The sequence below is a fragment of the Montipora foliosa genome, chromosome 6, assembly GCF_036669935.1.
Source record: "Montipora foliosa isolate CH-2021 chromosome 6, ASM3666993v2, whole genome shotgun sequence".
Lineage (NCBI taxonomy): Eukaryota > Metazoa > Cnidaria > Anthozoa > Scleractinia > Acroporidae > Montipora > Montipora foliosa.
The window spans coordinates 16,248,874-16,273,466 of record NC_090874.1 but is presented as its reverse complement, the minus strand read 5'-3'; the positions used below and the strand labels follow the sequence as shown (position 1 = coordinate 16,273,466).

At 39.1% G+C, this 24,593-nt stretch overlaps 1 protein-coding gene and 1 long non-coding RNA gene across 4 annotated transcripts; one reads left to right on the top strand and one right to left on the bottom strand.

Annotated features, from left to right (window-relative positions):
- Positions 1–24,132, top strand: LOC138006844 (putative fibroblast growth factor 1). Of its 2 annotated transcripts, none has more exons than XM_068853440.1 (4): positions 1–151; positions 16,437–16,674; positions 19,333–19,448; positions 20,745–24,132. In XM_068853440.1, exons 1-4 carry the CDS (start codon positions 107–109, stop codon positions 20,940–20,942), a joined length of 597 nt encoding a protein of 198 aa, XP_068709541.1. In that variant the 5' UTR covers positions 1–106; the 3' UTR covers positions 20,943–24,132. The 2 variants fall into 2 exon arrangements, with proteins under 2 accessions (XP_068709541.1, XP_068709542.1); XM_068853441.1 differs by lacking the exon at positions 1–151 and adding an exon at positions 10,092–10,419.
- Positions 10,428–16,326, bottom strand: LOC138006846 (uncharacterized). 2 transcript variants are annotated; one of them, XR_011123938.1, is made up of 4 exons: positions 16,064–16,325; positions 14,716–14,821; positions 14,493–14,634; positions 10,428–11,854 (listed from the first exon to the last, which is right to left on the bottom strand). It is a non-coding gene; the product is annotated as an uncharacterized lncRNA (long non-coding RNA). The 2 variants fall into 2 exon arrangements; XR_011123939.1 differs by lacking the exon at positions 10,428–11,854 and adding an exon at positions 13,835–13,902 and having other exon boundaries at positions 16,064–16,326.
- Positions 24,133–24,593: the final 461 nt, after the last annotated feature.

The window sequence follows — 24,593 nt, the reverse complement described above, 5'->3', positions numbered from 1 at the left end:
TGTCTTTGAAGAGTGTGGCGCAGAAATATCAGGCCCACAAACACTGATTACCTCGTTTTTTTCGCCGAGCACATGATGTCGAGCACAAAGCAAGGGTATTGACGACATGACGCCCAGTGAGCTTTCAGGGAGCGAAAGGCTTTTGTTGAAGGTTAGTTCAGTAAAGACTGAAAACAGCGTGGGATAATGAATTAAGGGCATGCCATTGTGACGAATGAATATACTGAAAGCTCCCTGTGCAAACAGACTTGTTAGGTCGAGACTAACTGTCGGCTAGGGAACCAAAGGATATTATACGCTAACCTTTTTGAAACTCAGAGTCAAGCTAGTTTATGAAAATTTCATAACCTCATCATGCACTTTATGTCGTGTGAATGCCCTGTTTGTAAACTATAACTACACAAGACGGTCGTTGACTACTCAGTACTCTTTCGACTCACAAACCCTGAATCGGAAGAGAAACAAGTCGAACATGTCCGTGTTCGTATTTCCATTCTTAACACCACTTCAAGTGTAGATCACTGGGTAGCCTTATTTCGTAGTTGAATACTGTGAGCTTTTCTTCTTCCACGAACAAGCCAACACGGGTCTCCTAAATTGACATGGCTCATTACCTTACGAAGTGTGGCACATTGACCAAATTCCTGTAGCAGTTAGGACCAATTAAGAACAAATTGTAGCCAAACGCATTTTTAAGCATGGACAATGAAGTCAATGAAGGAACACATTATTTCTCGCCCACTCGGTTCCTGTGGACAAGCCATGAGAGCATCGAAATGTTCCCTAGTTTGTCAACTTTCCCTAGTTTGTCAACTTTTAGGAAAACGTGAGGTTAACACCCAAGGTACCTTTAACGGGAAGCGTGGGCCAAATTGGAATGCCTCTATCGAACTTCTCCTTACTGTCCTATTTTTATAAAACTACTCCACTTTCGAAAATAATTTAAATACCACGTTAAAATTAGCATATGACGAATCTGTAATATGTAACCCGTGTTTGCCTCATAACAAGACCGGATCCTTGGATATCTGTGCCAACGAAACAGAGACATAGTTAATCAAGGTCGAGATAAGCGTCAAATCAAAACGGCAACTGACTATATTTACTGAGGGTAATCCGGCAAAGGCTCGTATGAATAGAAAGCAAGGTAAAGATCCATCACAGAAATCCTTCACGAGGTGTGCTTCGAAGTTAATTATAACTTGAGAATTTTTAGCATTTCATGAAACGTGTTGAATTATCACCAAGTCTGGTCAGTGTTGATCGATATTCAGTCAAAAATGAACTCTTCTGTCTGCTTGTAGTAGTTTAAATGTGACCTTCAAAAAAATTGTTAGCCGTTAAATTAAAGTTGTCAACAGTAAAGTCTTCTTGCTCTAAACTATTTGAACAGGAAGCCATATCCCACGAAGTTATTTTGTATTTTATTTTAAGTTACTACTCTTCAACTTTAATGCCTTCTTGCACGTAATTCATAAAGTTGTTAAATATATTGTCACCTGAGAAAACCACTCACTGGTTTAAGTATGTAAAAGGCCGCGATTCTCCAGGGAAACTTGCCGATCCTTGGTACGGGTATCTTGACGTGCTACAGTAAGACCTAAATAGCCTCTTTTGCCTTACCAATATATATACTGTAGCTAATTCAAATTTTCACAATCGTCAGTTATTTCATCAACTTTATCCAGTTCGTCAGAAAAAAGCCAAGCCTTTTTAGGGCGGACACTTTCAAAACCACGTTCTAACGAGAAGCCAGGGGAAAGTAAAGCTATTTGGTCTAACTAGGTCTAACCAACCCTGTCTGGTTATTCACCATGCTAGCACAATTAGTTTTAGCGTCTTGATTAGGCGTCTTTCGCTTCATGAAACACATAAAATGATACTGACTGTGTTTCCATCAAAAGCAACACAATGCGTTTTGCAAAGGGGTTTATGGAACATTCGTCAAAGTTAAAATTCTTTCAGTCTTTTGAACACATTACTGTGACCGCAAAGTGAGTTAATCTTGTGCACTGCTTTGACTGGGTGGTTTCTTAGTTGCTTGGAGATGCTGTTTTATATGGTAGTAATTTAATGGATGCTGATTGACTTGCAGCTGGCTTTGTAAGTTGGGCTGGGTGGTCGCGTTAATTGCTGGGTGGTTAATTGCTAAGCTTGTCCGTTCTTGCTCGTTAAGCTTTGTCCGCCTTGTAGGCATTTTCGACTGCTTGATTTGTTGGATTGATTGTGTCAGTTGAATGGCTCATTTGGCTTGATTGGTTGGTTCATTGGTTGAAATCACGGTCCGCCTAATCGGTTGAAAGTGTCCGATTTGTAGAATGGTTCAAGTTGTTGAACCTGGTTGTCGTGGATTACTTTGTATGATGAAATGATTGACAGAAGGGATAGCTGCACTGGTTGAGTTAATTTTTTCGTTGGCTTCATGTGGTTTATATGGCTCATACGGGTGATCATTTTTCAAAACTTGTTATGACAAAATTTGAATGGGCCAGGGAATTTTTGTAAGCGTTCCCATATTTAGCAACAAAGGTTGTCATGAAGGGTGTTCGGTGCTCTTGGCACAAGACATGTCTAACTCTTCAAAAGAGTCAATCATAGCTAGGGAACACCAGCAAATGCAAGTTGAGTGTCACGGCCACAACTTCGAATGATTCAGCAGTACTAAATACCCAGTCTAAAGAGGATTCCGGTAAACAGTTAGAACGTACACATTAAACGAATTTATTAGCTTTTATTCCTTTCTTTTCCAACCGGTATTGCAAACCCAAGGTAAAACTGAAGAACGGGGAGGTGATTTAGAAGAGGTGGTGGGTTCTATCATGACTTGTACTGTTCTTATTGTTGGTCATAGATAAGAAATCGTCTACATGACGCGCAGTAATGATTCATGTCCATTACCTATCTCGAATAAATAGCTCGTTGCTAAGTGATTTACTGTAAAACAAAACGTTGTATTGAGTATAGATGAGTCTGTAGGTAAATCATCTATTTTTATGCATACATACTACATGCATATGAATATGGATATGTATATACATATCGAGAGAATAATCAACCAGTTTATATCGGAGTCATAGGTTTTCCATTGGAATAATAGACATTTGATAACAATTTATTGTAGCGATAAACATCACGTTAATCGTTTTGTGGTGTTACTTCTTTGGCTTACGACAGGCCCACGACATGATTTACGATTGTTGTGTAGTCAGAAAAAATGTCGTAGCATTTTAAAACATGTTTTAAAACGCTGCGACAATCGTAAGTCATGTCGTAGGCCTGTCGTGAGCTTGTCGCATGCGACAAAATCGTATCGTGTAAATCGGCCCTAAAACATGTTTAAAATGCGACGACATTTTTGCTGACGTACACGACAATCGCAAGTCATGTCGTAGGCCTGACGTAAGCTTGTCGCATGCGACAAAAATCGTACCGTGTAAATCGGCCCTTACATTACACGGCGGGAATTTATTACACATTTTGGGGCAACGCCAAATTGTTTGCTGTGTAATATTTATCTGTTTTTATTCAAAGGTATTTCTGTATCGACGTGAATGAGTAATTTATTACACGCCACCTAACTATATTTAGTTATCTCTTGTGCACTGTTGATGATAAGTGTCCTTGGATTTTGGTGTTGCTTCATAAAAAAATATTACTTCCCTTTACGCAGGTAGGGCTCGATCGGAATTTTCTAGCATATTCATCAGATGGAAAGCAAGAGGAAATATAAATAGACGGGAGAGCAGACCACAAATTTCTCTGAAAATAAACGGAAGAACTTGACAATGAGGGCACAAAAACGCAACTTCGGCGCCAGAGCTGTCAAACACGAGCCCGGGAATACGAGGCCGGGAATATAAAAAATGCTCAGCTGAGCAATGTACTTCAGTCTCTTGCCAATAGGATTGGATTTAATTCAGTAACGATTGCAACAATTATGATATCGTTTATTTCTTTGGTGTTCACGAACTTGTGCCGGAATGACTCCTTTCACCAATGAAGCTGTTTTAAGTTCTTAACGGAGATGCATGGTCAATTTAGTTGGCTCGAACACGGTATAACATTTCCAAAATAGGTAACTACGCGAACTTAGGACTCATCGAGTAGGGCCGATATTTGTTCGGAAAGACTGAATATGGTAGCAAATTTAGAAAAGGTATCATTTTCCAAGGACTTATGCAAGTCAGAAGAGAAAATCTGGTATAAACCAAAATGATGGTGTTGGTTAATTTTTTAAGTGGAAAACTAGGGTGTCATTATTAGATGATAATAGCGAGCTTACGCAACAGGACGGCTGGAAGACTCAGGACGTCCTGAGTCTTCCAGCCGTCCTGTTGCGTAAGCTCGCTAATATGCTTTTGCAACTTGATTCCGCATACCACTGACAGATACTGATCTATATAATTAATTGTTTCCTCTTTTCGATACGCTCAAAAAAAATTAAATTCAGATTGCATTCATACCGAAAAGGCTTTTTACAGAACTTAAAGCTCAAAACTGGTTCTTAGTGGTAACCGAAAATGAGGTTGTAGCCATAAATTCACTCACCAATTAGGTTCATCGACAAATCATCGATTTAATTTGGTTTGATTATGCGCTTTCCGGAACAACAACTGAACGACAACACAGGAATTACATAGTGACCTGACAGTGGCCTTTAAGTCCTGCCAACTTTCAATTTTTTCACTCGTTTATTATTACATAGTTCCCAGAATATGATGATTCTAAAGCAACCTCTGTCCATATAAGTTAAGCACACCGCTTGTTCACCTCCTAACTAAAATGCACACTTAAATTTACGAAACGAAACTAAAATGCACACTTAAATTTACGAAACGAAAGAAAATAAATAAATAAGTAAAGTTGAAAATTTCTTACTTCCTGGTGAGGGAGGACTCACGACTGAGGAACACTATTACTCCGCGATAATGAAAGTTTATTATGATTTCATATTATTCGATTCGACCTGATGTCCGGAAATCTAGGATCTTCTGCGAAAGAAAATGAATATCACACAGCAGTAATAATTATTATATTTTTCAGTCCTCTACAAATACGAAGACCGTCATTTGCTAAATTTCAGTTTCCTGTAAATTCGGTCGCATGATTTCTACTCTTTTCGTCTTTTAATTCAACAAGTAATAGTTTTCACTTCTTCTGCCCCCGCCTAAGATAGTGTGAAAGTCAGTTGAGATGTGTTGAAATTATATGCTGAACATGTCGCCCATGTTTCCGATTTGAGTCTGGAAAATCGTCGCTCGCCCCTGTTTCTGATTTGCCTCTAGACAAAATTAATTTCTTAGCCCCTGAGGCAACTCGATTTGCATCAGATCGAAAAGAACTTTGGTTCTCCGTGCTAGCTTCTACTTCGGTCGTGTAGAGCAATACCAATACCACTTGCGCGCCCGTTTAAGCAATACGGATACCAATTTGCGCGCCCGGTTGAGCAATCTCTAATAACTTTAGAGGGAAAATATTTACGAAAAAGTTCAATTTTACCCCTCTTGAACCCTGGCTAAGAGTCAGAGTGCCTTAGTCACAGGATCGGGTGTACCTTACCGTGTTTTCGACCTTTTTGCAAGTGTTGAGCTGAAAACGGAGTCAACGACGTGCAATAAACATGAGACAATCAGGGGGTCGGATTAAGACAAATTCTAGCTTGGACTATTTTTAGATGGAACTGCGTTTTTTTACAAGTTGCGAAAAATGTCATCAGTTGTGTTTGGGTTTTAATAGTCTTAATCAACGAAAGGAATAGTTTGGGAGACAATCTTATTTACTAAATGCTTCATTGAGCGAAACTGCTAATGCTTGGCATGGGTAATTGGAACTATATGTTTTCTTCCTGGACTCGTTCTTTACACTTTTACTGCGAACATGTTATTTTGCAGATTTAATAAAATAGAGTCTTAATGAAAAAGACAGACAACTTACATTTCTTGAAAAATATCAATTCGTGACTTTTCCAAATAGTGATAAATTCTGGTATTTCAAAAAAAAAAAGCTGTAGAATCAGATTTCTGTCGGTCAATTGGTGTGACCCAGCTGAGAATGGAGGTGAGGACACGATCTGAGTAATGCATGCTGCAACTTGCCTTCTTTGCCTTCTTGGACCGGCACAATGCCCTGTTCAAAGTCAATCACAGAATTATCGAGGTCCGAACGACCCCCATTACGGAGAACATACAAAAGCTTGATGGATAAACCGACTCAGTCCAAGAAAGAGCGCATGTTCAGTAATAATTCCACCCACGTCTAGTATAGTAATACCTTTGAATTTCGGGTTGTCTGCTAGTTCTCTGCCAATATAATACCAATTACACATGTTAAGCTGCTTACTTAATATTTCAGGCGTAATAATCTGGATAAAAGCACTTTTTCCGTGACAATTTCCCCCTTCCATTCATTGTATATTGTATGATTATCTTTCAACATAAGTCTGTTTTCATGTTAGTTGATTGTTGTTTACGATTAAAATGCTATACGTATACATGTGGATTTGTTGGCTGTGAATTAGCGACTGTCGTTAATATCGATTCGAGTTTGACATCTTAAACTCCGTACTTAAAACTCTTCGGGTCACTTCGAAGTATGCCTCAGGAGAGCTTGCTGACAAGTTGCGGGGAGGGTTAATTAAGGATTACCTCAATTCATACTTTGCCGACTCTCCTACAAAGTATTGATCCCTCAGCTGATCAGCTGGTTATGATTGACTGCATGGCTCGATTCAGGTTAGCTGAGTCGGCACCAAAAAAGCCTCTGTTGAACCTTTTCCCAACTTTTTGCAGAATTTTACAATAAATTTAGACGTCAATAAGTTGTGAAGTCGTGAATTCCGATGCTGACTTCGAAGTGTGCCCCAATTAAGTGGGCATACTGATAAGTTAAGGATAGGTCCCATTATGGAAGATTAGCTCAACTAGCACTCAAAATTCAAAGGCTCTCCTACAAAGTTTCCGTGCACCCAACTCATTAATCACGAGGCAGTACAAGTAACTAATCGGTATAAAGGCTATTACGGTACTTCTCACTGAAGATAAATTTCTAAAGGATACCTTGTTAAAAGCCTTGTGGGCCGGCCACCTTTAAGGGCATGACTTAAGTGTCATTTTGTTCAAGAAAGACTGCACCTGATTGAGAATGTCTTGAGTCTACTGGTAATGAAATAATGAGTTAGTTCAGTTTCACTTTTGTAAGACTGTCAAGAGGTAGTATCTAACCCTAATTTCAACTCCCTTATTTACCTGCTGTGAAAGTCACGGAAAGAAAAAAATGTGAACTCAAATATCCAGTTGTTTTATTGACCAAATAATATGCCTTGGCGGAGACTGTAAGAATGTTGTTAGGCACTAGTGATCGTCTTGAATGAAGGAATCATTGTTCAGAGGGCCTTGCTGAAATAGCTGTTAACTGCTTAAAATTAGTTCTTGGTTTTATTCATTTTCGTGTAGCACGAAACTAGCAGCCCATATAACAACATTCCACAACTGACCGACTCAGCAAGAGATTATACATCAACAACAACTATCAAAGCGGAATGAAGTTTGCGGTTTACTAAGTGGGATGATCGGACGCCCGTTGTTTCCTTTAAATGAACCGCATTTGAGTTTGTATAGGGTGTGGTCGGGTTCCAGAATGATTGACGTCACACACAAAAAAACCAAACATACCATTCTTTTAAAAGTCGCTTAACAAGCCAAGAGACTAAGGAAGGAGGAAACATCATTCTGTTTATAACTGGATTTATTACTTTTAATTAATAGCTTTTTCTATACCCAGACGTCTTACAAGATTTTGAGTTTTCTCAATGGGAGAACTTTAAAAGTGCCATTTTAAGTATCTCTTGCCTGTCATGCAGGAGGCATGCTCTCTCGTTGCTCTTGTGTAGAGTGACCTCTTAAAGGCACGAAAAACATTAATTCTGAATGCAACCTTATAGGACATTTTCAGTAAAAACTCTCGATTGACAAAAAAAGGAAAAATATATTTAAGAAGGTGTAGATTCTTATCAAGACTTGGCAGGGTAAAACATCTTGGTTTTATTGGAATAGTTTGCTACCCCCTATTAGCACCCTAGAGCCTCATTAACTCAAAAGTTCCAAAGAACGTCCTAATGAATTCACAATGGGTTATGAAAGTCATGAAAATTAATTGAACCCGAATGATTAGTATGCTCCTGTGAAAGGAGTAAATACATCTGATTTTCTTCGGTTTTATAATATTTAAAAAAATGGCTCTTGAAAAATAAGTTGACAGTTATACAGATCTGTGATGATACTGACTAAACTTTTAATCTTAATTCATAGCCATGACATAAACATGAACCCTTTTTGTAATAATTTAAAACGTTTAGTATGCTGACTACGCTAATCTCGCCTCTCGCTTTCCGCAGTCTCGTAATTTCGTCTTTGACCGCAACAACGTGGAAGTTTAGAAACATATCCGGTCTTGTATCTCTAAATTAATTGGCAAATTATTTCTTTCTTTATCACGTGTGGGAATCTAATGGCAGGAAATTTTACGTACGTTATCAGTTGATTGAATAGTCTATTTCCTACGGATATTCTCCATAGGAAGTGCGTTTATAAGTAAGTGTTTCCATAATGGATCAGCTTTTCCGTTGATTTTCTTTATTTTACGTCAATATTTTCATTGCACATTTTCAGGAAACTGTACGCTATTCCACTTTAAAGCGGTACGTTTTGACATTTCTACACTATGTTAATACAGCGTAGATATCCTTGAAATTCGCGGGTTCGGAATTCCAGAAAAGACAAATTTATTGAGAATGACATAGACCATCATCTACTAGGCAACTCACATTGATTCGCAGCTTTCCGGCGCTCTTTAACTAGACAGCTAAGAATGCGATCGGTCGTCCTCTTATCCGAATCCGAATGCATACAGAATGGGAAGCTCCTGGTAGGGGCTAAAACCGTCCTTTCGATTTATGATATTACTATAGCCTGAACTGTGCAAATTGAGCGTAAACGCGGGCAGAATTTGGCATGCACTGGTCACAGTAACTTCTCATATCTACCTTGACAAGCTGTTCCGTTCAGCCTTGTTCTAGAAAAACTGGCGTTGCGTCAACATCGGATTGACCTTGGGATTAAAATGACAAAATATTCTAGTAATTTTACGTGCTTTGGCAGTGAAACCCGTGGCTGGATCGTTGTTGTATTTTCCAACAATGTTCATTGTGTTTTACGGATCATGAGAAAAAATGCCGTTTCGGAAGAACTTGCCGTGATAAAACTAAGAACAAAGCTTAATCTATGTAGATCATTGTTTACTTAGACAATAGTATATTCGTTTGAAGACATACTAGGAGCGCATAACCTGGGAGCTTCCGTGCGCCATGCTCCGTTTCACCAACAAAGGGGTATGGACCCGAGGCTATTTTGAGATATTTTGTATAAAGGACTTCTGGCGTCCCAAAACTATGGGCTGAATGAGAAATACAATCATGCTGCATGTGAAGTATGTTTCTTTGCCTTCCTCTACAAAACAAAGCTATCTGGATAGATGAATGTGCCTTCCTATGTCTTAAGTGCGGAAAATGTCGTTACAAATATAGCTGCGTAACTCTGTATTGATCAAGCACAGTGGTGTGGATGTGCGATCCTAGCAGTGCATACTCAAAAGCCTTTCCCGATAATAAGAGGGCGGTTTCTCGACTCTTACTTTTAAATACTTTGGTGGCCTTAGACTCCGACCAACATCACCAAAGAAAACATTCAGCTCTTCGGACGTTAGAGCACGTACCATACTCAATCTATAGAAGATTTGAAATAGGAGAGACGCAACGCTCTAAACCCCAGGAGGAAATATGAAGGCACAACAACATAGCCTTAACTGATCATCCGATTAAACAATTAGGCGGGATCTTCTAAAATGTCATTACAAATAGTCTGAATGGCACAGAAAAAATCAAAATATCTAATTGAACTCGCCCTTGTATGATAATCGTGAAAAACAACGACTAGTCACAACTCCTTGAATTTCAAGAGCTCTTAAACCAAATAAATTTTAATTATGAACTAAGGAATGCCATTTCGTCAATCAAGATATCAGCATCCGAAAGGAAACAATATTGACTTAACCGGCCGGGTTTTGGTCTCAATCGACAAGTATAAGTCCACTAGAACCCATGCGGTATCCGGATCCTCGCTTCCCAGGATGTTTTTTGTCGGATGAAATGTTTAAGTACAGCAGAAGCTAAATCGAAGTAATCCTTTTACGCACGAAGTTCAGGAAGTTACGGCACTAAATGTTCTATAAAAGCAGATATGGCAGAAGGGGCTCCTTCAGAGTTAAACAAGGCAGACGAGCCGATATATAGTCAAGGTTGTGTTCATCTTTCGCCAATTTCACGAGCGAACGGCAATGGAAGCAAGGTGTCCTAGAGGTTTGATGGTAAGTTAAGACAATTTATTCCTATTGCTCAGTATTCAATAGAAGCAGGTATCAATAACCAAAATAGAGGAGTTTATGTTCCACTTCTATCAGAAACTTTCAAGTTATGCAATACGTTTTTATTCTCGTTGATTTAAACTAACTGACCAAATAAATAACTTAGAATGGAACATCAATACAACGGCCTTTGTATGAGCGGATAATTAAGATAATTTAATCCCTTTATTTGAGTATTGATTGTCTACTTTGCTTTTACAGTATGAGAAGATTGTACTTTGTTTAGTTCCTGGCGCAAGCACTTTAAAATATTCAAACTCGCGGCAGAGAGCTCAAAAGTTTTTTTAAAACAATACTGGCAAAGTTTCATTGTAACAAAATACTCGAAGTAAATTTTCTTATTGTAGGTCAGCGGATTTATTTAACATCCGTCGATTTGAAATTCAAACATTAATTATTAGATATATTTCCTCTTTTGGGTGAGGTAATACAGTAGTATCTCAGTTTTCCATGTGTTTTACCGTAAACTATTTACAAAGTGTCATGTTGATAAATGTACTTATTTCTCACTTTTCGTGACGCTGCTACAAGTATTACAAGACAAGTATTACAAACCCGACTTAGACACCCAATTAAACCGTGAGTATGGATAATGATTTCACGGTACAATGGCCACTTTATCAGAGCTCTTGAAAATTTTCGACCTTGCACTCTTCAGTCTCCGGGCCAGACAAATAAGTGACTATCTATTATCATTTTGTCAAACGCCCTGAACAATATTTGAACCACTGACGTAAAGAACAATGTTTTGATTTCAGCGAAAGTGTAAATGAACCAGTCAAACCAGCTGTATGACGCAAGAAAGAAAAACAATCCATTAGCTTTCTTCAGTTTATAAAATTGTTGTCATGCTTTTAGCATGAAGTAATAACTAGCCAAACTGTTAAGGTGCAGCTTTTTAACTTAAAGTGAAACACAAGACTTGCTCAAGTTAGACATGTTAAATAAAATAAATCAAGTTTTTCGCTGAAGCCAATTCGTCAACAAAATCAATTATCGGCTTATACTGTTCAATTTCGTCAACTTGTTTTAAATATCTCCTCAATAAAGAGATTTGCAACTAAAAAAACAAGAAACAATTGAAGTTGACAGGCACGTGTTCAAGACAGTGATTTGGGTCAGAAGCTCAGTACTAATCTTCTTTTTAAATTGCATTCACGGTTGTCTCCCAAACTGTCGTCGCTAACTGACAAGCCATTGACTTCTCATCCTGTGTGCATTGTTCAACGAAGGTGGTCGCTTGTTCGGCATAATCTTGCAAAGCTAAATGCATAGAGTTGCCCCCAAAAGGCCTACGCTCTAGAGTGGTTCAATTGTTTGTGATCACTGTGTTGTTTCTTTTCTTCTTCTCCAAATGGTCTTTATGGCACAAGTGTTACTAATATTTTAAAAAATACAACCACACTTTTGAACATGTCTCGATGTTTCAAACATCATCATCAGCCATAGTGAGTGTAACATTAAACACTTAATTGACTGGCCACGATGGAAACAGTTAATTTTGTTTCCCAAGAATCTCAATGTTTCCCCGAGGCGCAGCCAAGGAAAACATTGAAATTCGAGGTATATCACAAATTCAGCTACATCACAATAAAATCTTTTACAAGATAATCTGTATACATATATAAGTATCAATATAATGATTCTTTGTAGATTAAACCGGCGTTTAAACACAACTGATACAACGGTAAAAGTTTAAAAGCGTATTCCTAAACTGATATGATCAACTTCAATCTTGGACAAATTAAATGGAAAATTGAGACCACCCCTCCCCCCAAAATCAGTGATGGGAAAATGGCGCGTTTTGGCCTTCACAAGGCTTCATCCTTGATTTTGGTGGAAGGGGGCATGTCTGTTCCATTTTATTCTGTCCAAGATTGTTGTTTGTAGCCTGTTTCAGGCTCCCAGATAGTCGGGAACACGAAAAAACACTGCGTTGAAAAACGACAGAGACAAAACGTCTAGGTGACCCAAGCCCTCAAGCCCTCACTCGTTTTCACACGCAGAATTGTACGACAGAACAACAAAACAACATTCAATTTGCCTTTTTGACTTTATTCCATCGATCAGGCAGACCTGTTTGTAGCGAGCGTAAGCTCGTTTTTAAATTAATTTTGAAATTCTTCATTATACACATAAAAAATGCTTCAAAGTACAATCAAGAAACAAATGGACGGAAATGACCAATGCGGAATAACTAATCCAGAAATTTAAAACAAAGACAAGAAAACACAGCGGTAGAATTGAACGACGTTTCGGTGCCACCGTGACGCTGTTTTCAAGTTTAAATGCGATAAAAATAAGCTGTCAAAAATATTATATAGTGCTCTCGAGATTAGCATGATGCGTGATAAAATCTGCACTGTCACACAAGGAGTTTCGCCTGAATTGTGTTAAATTTCCGGATTAGTTATTCTGCATTGGTCATTTCCGTCCATTTGTTTCCTGATTGTACTTTGCAGCACTTTTCATGTGTATAATGAAGAATTTCAAAATTAATTGAAAAACGAGCTTACGCTCGCTTCAAACTGGTCTGCCTGATCGATGGAATAAAGAAAAAAGGCAACTCCACGATTTTTTTGTTGTTCAGTCGCGGTGCAATTCTTACTGGACTTCTTAATCATGAAATAGTTATTATTTGGGGTTAGGTCTTTGCCAGTAAACCCGAACTGATAACTTTTCACTTTCTCCCTTCATTGTTAAGGTTGTTTCTTCATTGTAGTTTGCAGAATTTTAAAAAATAATGTCTTTGTCCCCTGCCCCAGCCTTCCTCTTGTGGCTTCGCCGCCCGAGTTCTCTCGCGTTCCGCAACAACAGAACCGGCAGCTACGCAGGCGAGATAGCAGGAAGAGCAAACAAACGTGGCTTGTGTTTGTTTGTTTATTTAATTCGCTTAAACTAACTATATGTACCAAGGCCTGGTTTTTCAAAAGCCGTTTAGCGATGATCCCAGATTAAACATTAACCTATGAGTTTATTTTTCACCTCCCAAATTTTGTTTAACGGTGACACTAAAACCACGCTAACGAGGAAGTTAATCTTGAAAAACAAAAATTAGCAAAAGATACTTTCACCCAAAAGTTGAAAAAATGAGAAGAAAGTTTACGCAAAGCCCAACCGACAACCGGACCCAGTAGTTCTGCAGTTTAATCAGCCTTCCCGTTTCCCTGTAGTAATGCTCCATTTTTGACACTGCGAAAATCAATCTCCCCCAAAGTCACTAAAACCGTTAATCACACATAAAGGAAACAATTATCTAAAAGGTTCCTCCCAAAAAAGTTTTCTCGAAATTAACTGGAAAAGTGTCAACTAGCTGCAAACGTACTGAAACTGAATGGAATAATAGACCGTTGCGTGGTTTTATCAACTAAATAGTGACGATTTCCAGTGCGTCTTTGATAATGACTGAAGTTCTAACGTAGATTTCTAGGAAGAAATGAATGAAACATGGCCAATCAGAAGAATGTATCGGAAAGAAGGCCATTGCAAAGAGCAATGGGCCATTTCCTAGTTGCTGTTTGTCTCAGTTTCAAATTGAGTCTTGGTGCTCAACCATTGTAAGGGAAATGAGTTTGATTTGCATAAGAATACGCAACTCATTTCCATTGGAATGGTTCTGCACCAGTACTCGCTTTGAATCCGAGGCATGCAGCAACTCGGAAATGGGCTATTCTTTTTCTGGAAACTAGAAGTATCTAAGAGGTTTTCAATTCTACCAAGGTGCTTATATTTGTGAGTTTATCGTGGTGACTTTACAGTCATCGCCAAGAGAGAATGATGATGAGGTAAGGGAACGGATCCTCATGTCCAATCATGGTTTTTTTTTAATTTAGTTTTATGTTCTTGTTCCCAATGTCACGCATATTTCATTACGTCATTACACCTGGCCAATCAAGTGCCTCTCTAAAATTAGCTGGGTAGCTAAAATTAGATTTTTTAAGCTATTATTGTAAGAGGCCCAGTATGGGGGTTCCGTCTTCTTACCGGTCATCGCTTAAAAGGAAAATATAACTTACCTGATGGATTGTCTGCCGTTTCGGGAATGTGTTCTATTTCAACTGCATATCTGACTTTTACTTGAACGCCAACGTAAATATTCACTTCTCCTATGCTCTTCAAGACAACACTAGTGTATTAAAGAATCTAGTAAGAAGACGCCTGCAAGAAACACGTGAAACGAAAGTCAGTTATTAAATTGTTAGTCATACAGACAAAAACAGTTTAGTTCAATCCTCCTACCACATCTCCTTAATTTTCTTTGCCACTTCCGTACGCATGGGAGATCACATTGAGCCAAAGTATGGCGTCCCCTAAGGCAAGATTCCCTATATAGCCGTTTTTCTTCCTGTAAAGAATACAAAAATTAGCTGTTGTCAATTTTACGGTTAAATGAGGGTCAGAAAACAGGTGCTTTAACGGAGGAGACACGGCAATAAGGTCCGATGAGATCAGTCGTTCGTTTTGCTAGCTAATTTTTGCTAACATTTATCTCGAGTTTGATGAAACTTTGAGCAACAATCATCGACCAAAAAATGTTGGATCGACATCATCCAACATGGATGATATACGCTTTAACACTTTGGCCAAAAAAGTTGCCACCCACGACTTTTCTCTCTTATCTTAGATAAAAATATCGAGAGCCTCATCGCGATACTTTTCTGTAATGTAGTTAATATTAGACAGTTGAATACTTTCTTAAATTTCGTCGACAAAACTCGACCTACGCGAAGTCAGGATATCCGGCCGGGTTATTTTTGACTTTTTTAATATTAAAAGAGCCCGTTAAAAGATACGATGCTTGGTGACTATAGATCACTCAACTCCCCTAGTATTGATGTTTTTGGTCTAGTTGTTGAAAACGTTTCGCCATCTGCTCGTATGAGGTGGGCAATTCTCTTAGGATCAAAGGAATACAAAATTTTATTTTAAGAACAGAGGCACAGCAGTTTTTCAGATTTCGTTAAAAGGTATCCAAAAAAGGGAGACCAATTAAGAGAAATGTTCGGAGGGCTTCTTACTTCGATTTTCCAAGTACCATCCTAGGCATACATTTCCAAAAACAAACAGGAAAAACTTCAATTTACAACTTCAGGTTCGGTTATTGTAACTTAGGGGTCAATATTTTGAACTTGCAGAAAGTGAGTAGGCTCAACTACCGAGTTGAAGCATCTCTCGTTGAATGACGAAGAGCCAATATTTTTCGTTGGGAGAATGTTAATCAACCTTTATCGCATGCTTAAGCAAGAGCAACGTCCTACCTCGTCGTACAACAAATTGTAGTCACTCTGTAATATTGTTGCAACATTAAGCTGGAGTTTTGCCAAAATGAATCCGTTTACCGGCACCGATTTTATTGATATACGCGACCCTCGAATCGAAATTCTCGCAAGCATCTGGCCATTCGCTTCAAGTTTATGGCGACCGCTGGTAGACTGTTAATATAAGCCACACTGACTGTCTTCCCTCTTGTGTATTGAAGACAGTTCTGTCTTTCATCTTCGTACACTTCGGGAGATTGTTATTGTTCAATGATTCTCCTGCATGTTCGTCTAATTAAACCGATTTAGGCGATTACTTTTTAACCTACCGTCCATTTGTCTTCTTTTCCCGTTCGGGCTGGCTTGTCAACCGTGTAGGTATTTCTGTAGATTTTCCGAATTTTCCGGCTTCACAAATGTCTTCCCCACGTGCAGAAGTCTTGCTATAACGCTCACGCTAAACCCCTGCACGAGCAAAAACACCACTCGCCGAAGCAAACTTGAAGAATATTAAACAAGCAACCATGGTAAACCGTCTAACAGGCTACACAGTGGTCGCCATATTCTTGAAAATGAGGCCGGCTTTCCTATAACACCATACAAGGAGCGCATGATTGACGGAAGCGAATCGCCAAATGCTTGCGAGAGTCGCGTATCAATGAAATCGGTGGTAATGAGATATGTATTTTTCTCTTTCAACAGTTTTTTTATTTGTGTCTATTTGTTGGCTGCACATACCCCAGCACGGTGCAAGGAATACCGCTGAACACTAGATCGAGACATGCACATGGAAGACATCCTAGATCTGATGCCCTGGATAAAGTTACCGATGTGCCTACTGCTACAGCAAGAGGCCGCTTGCTTTCAAGAACTGGATATTTTTTAGAAATTTTACAAAATGGAACTGTCCGAACAAACCCTAGAAATTCATCGATTTACAGTAAGTTACTTTTCTGATAGCTGTGTCCGTCTTATTACACCCATTTAGAAATCGCTGGAGATCCTTGCAATCTGAGTGGCTCTGAGCAGTGCGATTTATTTACGAATCTCACTATTTTTTGCTCTGACTCGCACATTTTGTCCAGCCTATGAGAAAGGAATACTGAATCAAAACAACTAATCGGATTTCAAGGCTTGTTTAAACTAACAAATCAAATTGCGGGAAATGAAAGACAACGAAAGCCATTGTGTGGCGAACTTTGCAACTTTTGTGCCCTAAACTTTATTTTTGTGAATGATGATAAAGAGCTCCTTTACGCTGATCCGTGTACCTTCCGTCCATTCAATTTTCATCAAAATAGAAAAATGAAAATTAGGAAAGACAAATCTTGATTTTCAATATTTGATACTCAGAAAAACAGAAATCATGGGTTAATTTTAATTATCCTTTGTTTTGGCCGTTCAAATAGGCGACGAAGCTCCTATTTGAGTTTAGATTTCCTTTGCTTCAGGTGTAATGAAAATAGAAATGTGACAAGATTTGTTAAAATTTCTTAAAGAAACTAACATGCAAGAACCAATTGCCAATTATTTTGATGAAAATTGAAAGGACGGAAGGTACACGAACCTAGGCTGAAGACCTATATTTAGGGGCCGAAGTTTCCAACTGACTGACTGTATTTGCAGTATTAAATTGTGTGATTTCTAAACGGATGTAATAAAATGGTAATTGAACTTCGTGTTGTGCAATTTGGTCCGAAATCATACCTTTGGACTTGCGCTGCGCACTCCTTTCAGTTCAATTACCATTACTTATTAGACCTATTATTTTCTTACAGTTTTTCGTTATTTCAATGTAGCCTGTTCCAGGCTCCTAGATAGTCGGGAAAACGAAAACAACTGCGAATGAAAAACGTGTGGGGGCTTCAGGGCTCATACGCAGTTGTTTTCGTTTTCTCGGCTGTCTGGGAGTCTGGAACAGGCTATTTCATACCTCTTACTAACCTCGTTTTCTCGGTCCGTACTGTAAGTTACGGACCGAGTTATTTCCCGTTGATTTATGGCCCAAGCGCGAAGCGCTTGGGCCATAAATCAACGGGAAAAAACGAGGATCCGTAACTTACAGTACGGACCGAGAAAACGAGGTTAGTAAGATATTTATTATATCTCTGAGGTTAACCGGCGCGCGGGCAAGGAAACTAGTCAAAGTGAAGCGGAAGGTTCAACTGCCACAAAGAATGCCGTGTCAAAATCCCAAAAACTAAATCTTCTTGGCTGTTAAGTTTGAAATAGTTGCTTGCAAGATTCAAACAGTTTTCAGTACAAGTTTATGCAACAGAAATGACATGAAAAACTCGCTAGATCAGGAGCCCATCACCTGGAGCGTGCAACTTACCTATTTTCGTGCAACGGCGTTTTCACAAGTAAGGTTATTTTTAGATTGAATTTCCCGCGAATGAGACTCCCACAGGAGCCCGATGACCAATTGCAAGAAATTAAGCTGACGTCATAGGGTCACCGAACCGGAACTGCCTTTGTTTTTTGACCTAATTCGCGGGAAGGGCTAGTCTAAAAATAAACCTACTTGTGAAAACGCCGTTTCACAGACGCTGTATGGAAGTTGCACGCTCCAGATGGGCTCCTGCTAGATGATGTTTTGTCGAAATTTTAAATTTAGCGGGCTGTACAGCGGGCCGTACTGTAGAATACGGCCCGCTAATTTAGCCAATTACAGCGCGCGTACTATCTGAGGGATATAATAAAATGTTAAACTGCAAGAAAGCAAGGGCTGTCGAAAATTTCCGTCGTACAACTGGCGCACTAAATGTGTATAGCAGGTCAATGATAACGGTATTACCAATAAGTAACGTTGGTGCGTTCAATCTACCACTTGGCATGTTGATATCGATTATCCTTCACAACACCCACCAAGCTAATAGCCCAAATACAGGATGAGACGTTATAAAACACTGTTTCATTAAATTATTAAGAGGCCAAGCAGAATTGAAAATTGTACCTACTCCACAGGTTGCATTCTGCACAAAATTAGATTCCCTTTCTTCGCTCACCAAGCCAGTTTGGCAAGCGCATTCTCCGCCCTCTCTTTTCTTCGGGAAGCCATTACCAGACCACTCGCGACCATTCCTTGCTACATAGCACTTAAGACCAATTTAAGTCCATAGGATTTTATCCGCTTTGACGTAATTATTCCATGATCGCGGGTTGGGTATGAGGTGGTGAAAAGCCAAAGAGGCGCGTACCCAACAAGCGCGAATGGAATAATTGTTCCATTAAATTTTCATTTAATCGCTGAATGTTTTGACAATAAGTCATTGTGTGGCGGAAAATTTCGTTTCTCTCACAATCAGTTTCCATATTAGGTCATACGGTATATGAGCGTATAACCGAGATTCGGTGAACTAATCAGAAAGATAGAAACACAATATCGGAAGTCGAAAATTTAACATTTAAGGTATTCTCTTGCATAACTGTAGAAAAGTGCAAGACTTTATTTGAAAGAAAAAAGCTTTCATTTTTAGCATATTGAAGAGAACGTTTTAATGCTGTTAACTTGAAACTGCTCAGTATTGCTGCTACAGCATTTATTGTTATCTTTGTCGATGTTTTTTATTTGATAAACGTGCTGGTTGCTTTTTAGATATTTTGGAAATCCAAACCTACAACAAAACACTGAAAAGGTTTTTAGGTGTTGAGAGTGGTTACTTCTTAGCGTGTGAAGTCACTGGCAAAAGAAGAGGGAAGTTTGCGGGAGAGGTGAGTATCTATTGACGGAAAAGTGACCACATTGATTCACACTCGAAACGTCAACGCTTTTTAATCTACCTACGGTGAACAAATTACTTTTATCTACTCAGTTGATACTACCAAATTTCAGAGTTTCAAACGACGCAGCCCTACAGTTCCTAAAGAAACCATTAAACCCCACTATTTATCCTCCATATTGCCCTAGAATTAGTTACAAAAGTTAAGGAATCAGACATGACTCATGGGCGTAGCCAGGATTTTTCAAAGGGGGGGGGGGGGGTCACACTGTGTCAAACAGAGGGTACTCACATTTTTGCAACCTGAATATTGTAGGTTGTTTGCAATAAAAAAAGGCTTACAAAGGGGGGGGGGGGGGGGGGACACGGGGTCACCCCAGGACCCCCCCCCTAGCTACGCCCTTGTGACTGATGTTAAAATAGTTAAAATATGGACTTTTAGGATCTACTACGGCGACGGCGACTAAAACGTCTCTTCAGTCAAAATGTAACTTTGCACCCTAAGTCTTTCGTGGCTATTTCATCCCTTCACTTCGTACAATGTGGGCGAATTATCCTAAAGCTGAATTTATACGAACGGTTTGATAAATATATACAATGAAAGATTCGCATTTGTACGCTCACGTTGTTGTGTGGTGATTTTACGTGTTGTGCAGAGTGAGCAATAATTTGCGTGTTGCCGTGCAGCACGATTCTTTTTGGTCTTTTAACCAATGATATCACTGTTTTGTGGCGTTGTCGTAGCCGTAGCTTTCGTAGTTTCTTTAACTCCCTAATATCCGGTTTGTCTAGACTAGCTAGACTTTATTTCGAATTGTTCTGTGTGTCAGTATATGTTCAAAAACGTTTAAGAGCATAATTTTCCTGAAAATGTCATCCTAGTAAAAGGGTCAGGAATCTTCTTCTACAGTGGCTCTCGTGATCGGCAAAAAATAAAAATATACAACAGAAACAATGCAGCCTTATTTCAACTCGGCAGAGCTGCATGCTATAGCGGTCCAGTGAAAGCAGAGATTATGAAGAGCTACGTGATATCTTTAAAAGCAAAAGCAGGGGCCGCGAAGAGGGAGGGGCTGGGCGGGGCTATAGCCCCTCCCCTCCCCCCTCTCCTCTCTCCCTCCCCCCTCTCCTCCCTCCCTCCCCCCTCTCGTCTCCCCCTCCCCCACTTTTTTTTCCTACGGTGTTGTTTTCTCCTCAACTTTTCCCCCTTCCCTACAAAGGGCTAGTGGAAAACCGTCCGATTTTGTTTCTTTAACGATCTTAATTTATTTTCTGGTTATTTTCACAGCGGCCAGTTTCCAACAACTCGTTGTTCGAAGAACACATGGAAGAAAATGGTTATATAACTTACAGACCATTCCTGTACACATCGAGTTTAAACATCACGGGATATCTTGCAATTAAAGAAAACGGAAAATTCAGACGAGTAGAACGTACCCATCCCGGGATGCATGCAGCACACTTTCAATTCTTGGAACTTGAGTGAAGAAACTCATGTTATGCTGGTAACTTGTTCGCAATCCACAACTAGGCATAATGAATTACGCACTCGTGAAATAACATTTTGAAAACAATCACATTCATAACAGGAGTCCGTTTGGTAATGGTAGCTCACTCGCACATAGAAAAATCCAATTTAATAACAGGAAATAAACGGCATTAGTTATGGAACACCATTTCAGAATTAGGTTTTCAAGCGCAAATGACATTCCGAGCCCAAAACTTGATTACTCGAGAAACGCGCAGATCAGTGCCACAAAATGCTGCAATTAAAATTTTCCAAGTTTTTTTCTGAGCTAACTAAATGGATGGTGTCTTCAAAATACACTTCTTATAAGGTTAAATTATAAGAAGTCATATTACCTGTTAATAGCTCAGCTGAAGAATCACGTTTGCTGAGGTTGCTACAAAGAAAGTAAGCTTAAATCAAATGCAAATTTTTACAAAATTTTTACAAACTTGTCATGTTCACTAAAGCTCTTTAACTAACATTTAAGACAAATAGCTTGTAGCTTGATTCAGTGAAAGACGACATTTACTGTACGAAGACCTACGAATAACAAAACAATGACGAAAGGGAAGCACAGTCGCCTTGCATGTAAAGCTTTTAAATTCTTATATAAAAAAATTGAAGGAATGTTCGCTGGAAGTACAAGAGATTTATTTAAGTTCCTGTTCGTTTTTATTTTCAAATTAGCGTAATTAGGGTATGAAATGGAGTATGCTAAATTCCTTCACCTTTTCGAAGGCCTGTTGCTCTTAAATTTGGCACAAATTCCGACAGGAATGTTGCTCGTGATGTGCTGTTTTATGAAAAATCAAATCATTCGAATTCAAGTTATGACGCGCAGGATTCGACACTGTGAGAGACAGGATACAATCCATACTCCTGGAGCCTTCCAAGACCTAACCAGTCTCGGTTTGAAATTCTCTACGCCGACCGAAGAATTGCTGAGGAGTACTTTCGAAAACAATCTTGTGAATGTAATGCGACCGGCCGTGACACGTCAAAATACACGTTCACGTGACTGTATCCCTGCATTTTTTTCATTTTTCCAATTTTTGTCCTGTTTTTACCGGGGACAAAATTTGTCGGCGGCGCCTTTGAAAATTTGTCCACTTCGACCAAAAATTGTCAAGTCGGGACAATCCATCCGCGCTCGTAAAACGCAGTTTCAGACAGCAAATTTGCGAAAATAAACAATTTTGTCGCCAGTGAGGAAAGGCCCTAAGAAAAGCGGGAGTGAGTAAAGTGACGCGCACCGAAAAATGGCGGGAAAATTCCCGCCTTTTTTGTGGTGACGGTCTGTGAGTGTGTGTCGGTATACGTATACCGTTTAGGGCCAAGGCTCAGTGGCTCAAAGGCCGATTAAGGAGGCTTTAACCGGGTTCAACACTTTCAACAAACTGTACCATGCTTTCATGTAAAACAGAACTTTTGTTTAACCAGCTTGCTTTCAAAAGAGTGGTACCATAGCAAAAAGCTATCCATGCAAAAGACCGCAAACTTTTTGCAGTTTATTTACTGATAAAAGAAAAAACTTTCCCAAAAGTCTTGGTCTCGGTTACTCTTTTGTTTTCCTTCAGGATAAAAATTACAAAATTGTGGCTTTTTTGACTGGCAAAATTCAAACATTGGATAGAGCAAATTGCGGATTAGTTTTAATCGACTTTTGATCAACTGGGCCCAACTTGCAGTGATGCAGTTAGCATAAATACCACGAGTGATACAGTAGAGAGCTTTAGCAACGACAACGGCGACGGCAACGAAAACGTTACAAATTTTCATATTTAGTGGCCAAAAACAACAGCTTTGCACGCCCTGCACGTGCGAGTTTCATTTTTGTCCATTTCTTTGCCATCGTCAGCAAAGCAACAACGTGAAATTACCAAGTTTGAAGTGTTATGGAGAACGTCAGCACTTGGAGATAAATTTTCATTTTTCTCCCCTAAATTAAGCGCCGCTTGTAACGGTTTCATTCCTGAGGAACCGATACACCTTTGTCATATTAAAAGGCTTGGAATAGTCGCGAAGTGATCGCAATAACGTGAATTTATGTTTTTACATGAAGTTCTCGTTGCCGTTCCTGTCGTCGTTGCTAAAGCTCCCAAGTATATCAAAATTGGTGTAAGAAATTCAAGGAACCCTTTGGTGAGTAAAGTTTTGGCAAATTTTAAAATTTAAGTTCTTTAGATGACTTCGGATCATTCGTTTTTCATTTATTTTTCTTTACATCAGTTTAACGGCGAACTGAAAACTAGTTTTCAGTTACAACATGGTACAGATGATATTTATCTACAAATCGTTGATTTGTAATTATTTAAGTTAAGTATCATAGAGCGGTTTTCAAATGAGTGTCGTATAATCAAAACCAAAGTAGTTTCTTTGGACAATCCAGTAAACCAATCAAAACTCGAAGTAATTACACGTAGCCAACAGAAAGCGCGGGAAAATGTGCTCGTGCGAGCCACGATTGGTTTTGGTTTCACGTCTGATTGGTTGAAACAGTGGCGCGAGAAATTTGAACCAATCACTGCCTGAAGTAAATGCAAAACCAAAGCAATTCCCTAATTACTTTCGACACTCAATTGAAAATCGCTCTAAGTAGACTTCAGTGGAGAGAATTGTGTACTTACTCTGAAATAAAAGGTGCACGAGGTTCGTCATCAATTTTCTTAGGCTTGTTTTTTGAAGAAGCATCTTCACCAGCAAAGTCAAAATTAAAGCTGAATTAATTAACACAACAGACTCAGCATAAGTTACAGTCACTATATGTGAGACACAAACGCATCACCGGGAAGTACTTCAGTGTTTGTACCTGTTTCTCAAACGAACACACTTCTACAAGGTGACTGAAGTCAGTCCAGATTCAACCAATGTAAGGAAAATATATCGTGCAAGTAGTTCTATTGCTCGGTTCACTATGGTATTTTACCTTTAATAAATAGATAAAAAAGTAGAAAAAGCTCATCATTGCTTGTGTAATTTTAGTTTCATAAAAAAAAACGCTGGACAGTTATCAAATAATGCCAGAAGAGTTAAGATGACGTTGATTTAGTTTTGAGTTTTATGTATCTTGGCACAAAGTGCATCTATTTATTTATTTTTGTATGTAGCTGTTGTTTATTTAAATGATTTCTATAAGAAAATAAAGGATGGCCTTAAAGCTTGTGAATTGCTGATTGTTCAATTTATAAGTCACGTGTGGTCTTTAAATACTATGACCCTCTCACAGGGCATATACTAAAACCAGGAACACCTTAACACTCCGGAACACCCTGGAAGTAACCCAAAACCCTCAATTTGGCTAACCCTAGGCCTAAAAACCAACTTAAGGACTAGCTAGGCCTAGGGTTAGCCAAATTGAGGGTTTTGGGTTACTTCCAGGGTGTTCCGGAGTTCCGGTGTTCCGGGATGTTCCGGTGTTCCTGGTGTTAGTACATGCCCTCTCACAGTACTATCCTCGATTATTTTATTCAGTCCGTGTAAGGCTGTCCACCAGATGTTCGGCAACTTTGGGGCAACGTTTCCAATCTGGAGCAACTTTTCCAATTTGGGGCAACTTCGTTTTCTATAGAGCAACTTCTTTTATGTTACGACAGTATCTCAAAGTATACCCAAGGAAACACGGGCATT

What these genes read in the sequence shown, in the direction of transcription:
- LOC138006844 (XM_068853440.1), top strand. Translation starts at nt 107, where the DNA reads ATGACGCCCAGTGAGCTTTCAGGGAGCGAAAGGCTTTTGTTGAAG. An exon ending in GCGAAAGGCTTTTGTTGAAG is followed by an intron (nt 152 to 16,436) that starts GTTAGTTCAGTA and finishes CTCTTTCAACAG; the next exon opens with TTTTTTTATTTGTGTCTATT. An exon ending in GAGGGAAGTTTGCGGGAGAG is followed by an intron (nt 19,449 to 20,744) that starts GTGAGTATCTAT and finishes TTATTTTCACAG; the next exon opens with CGGCCAGTTTCCAACAACTC.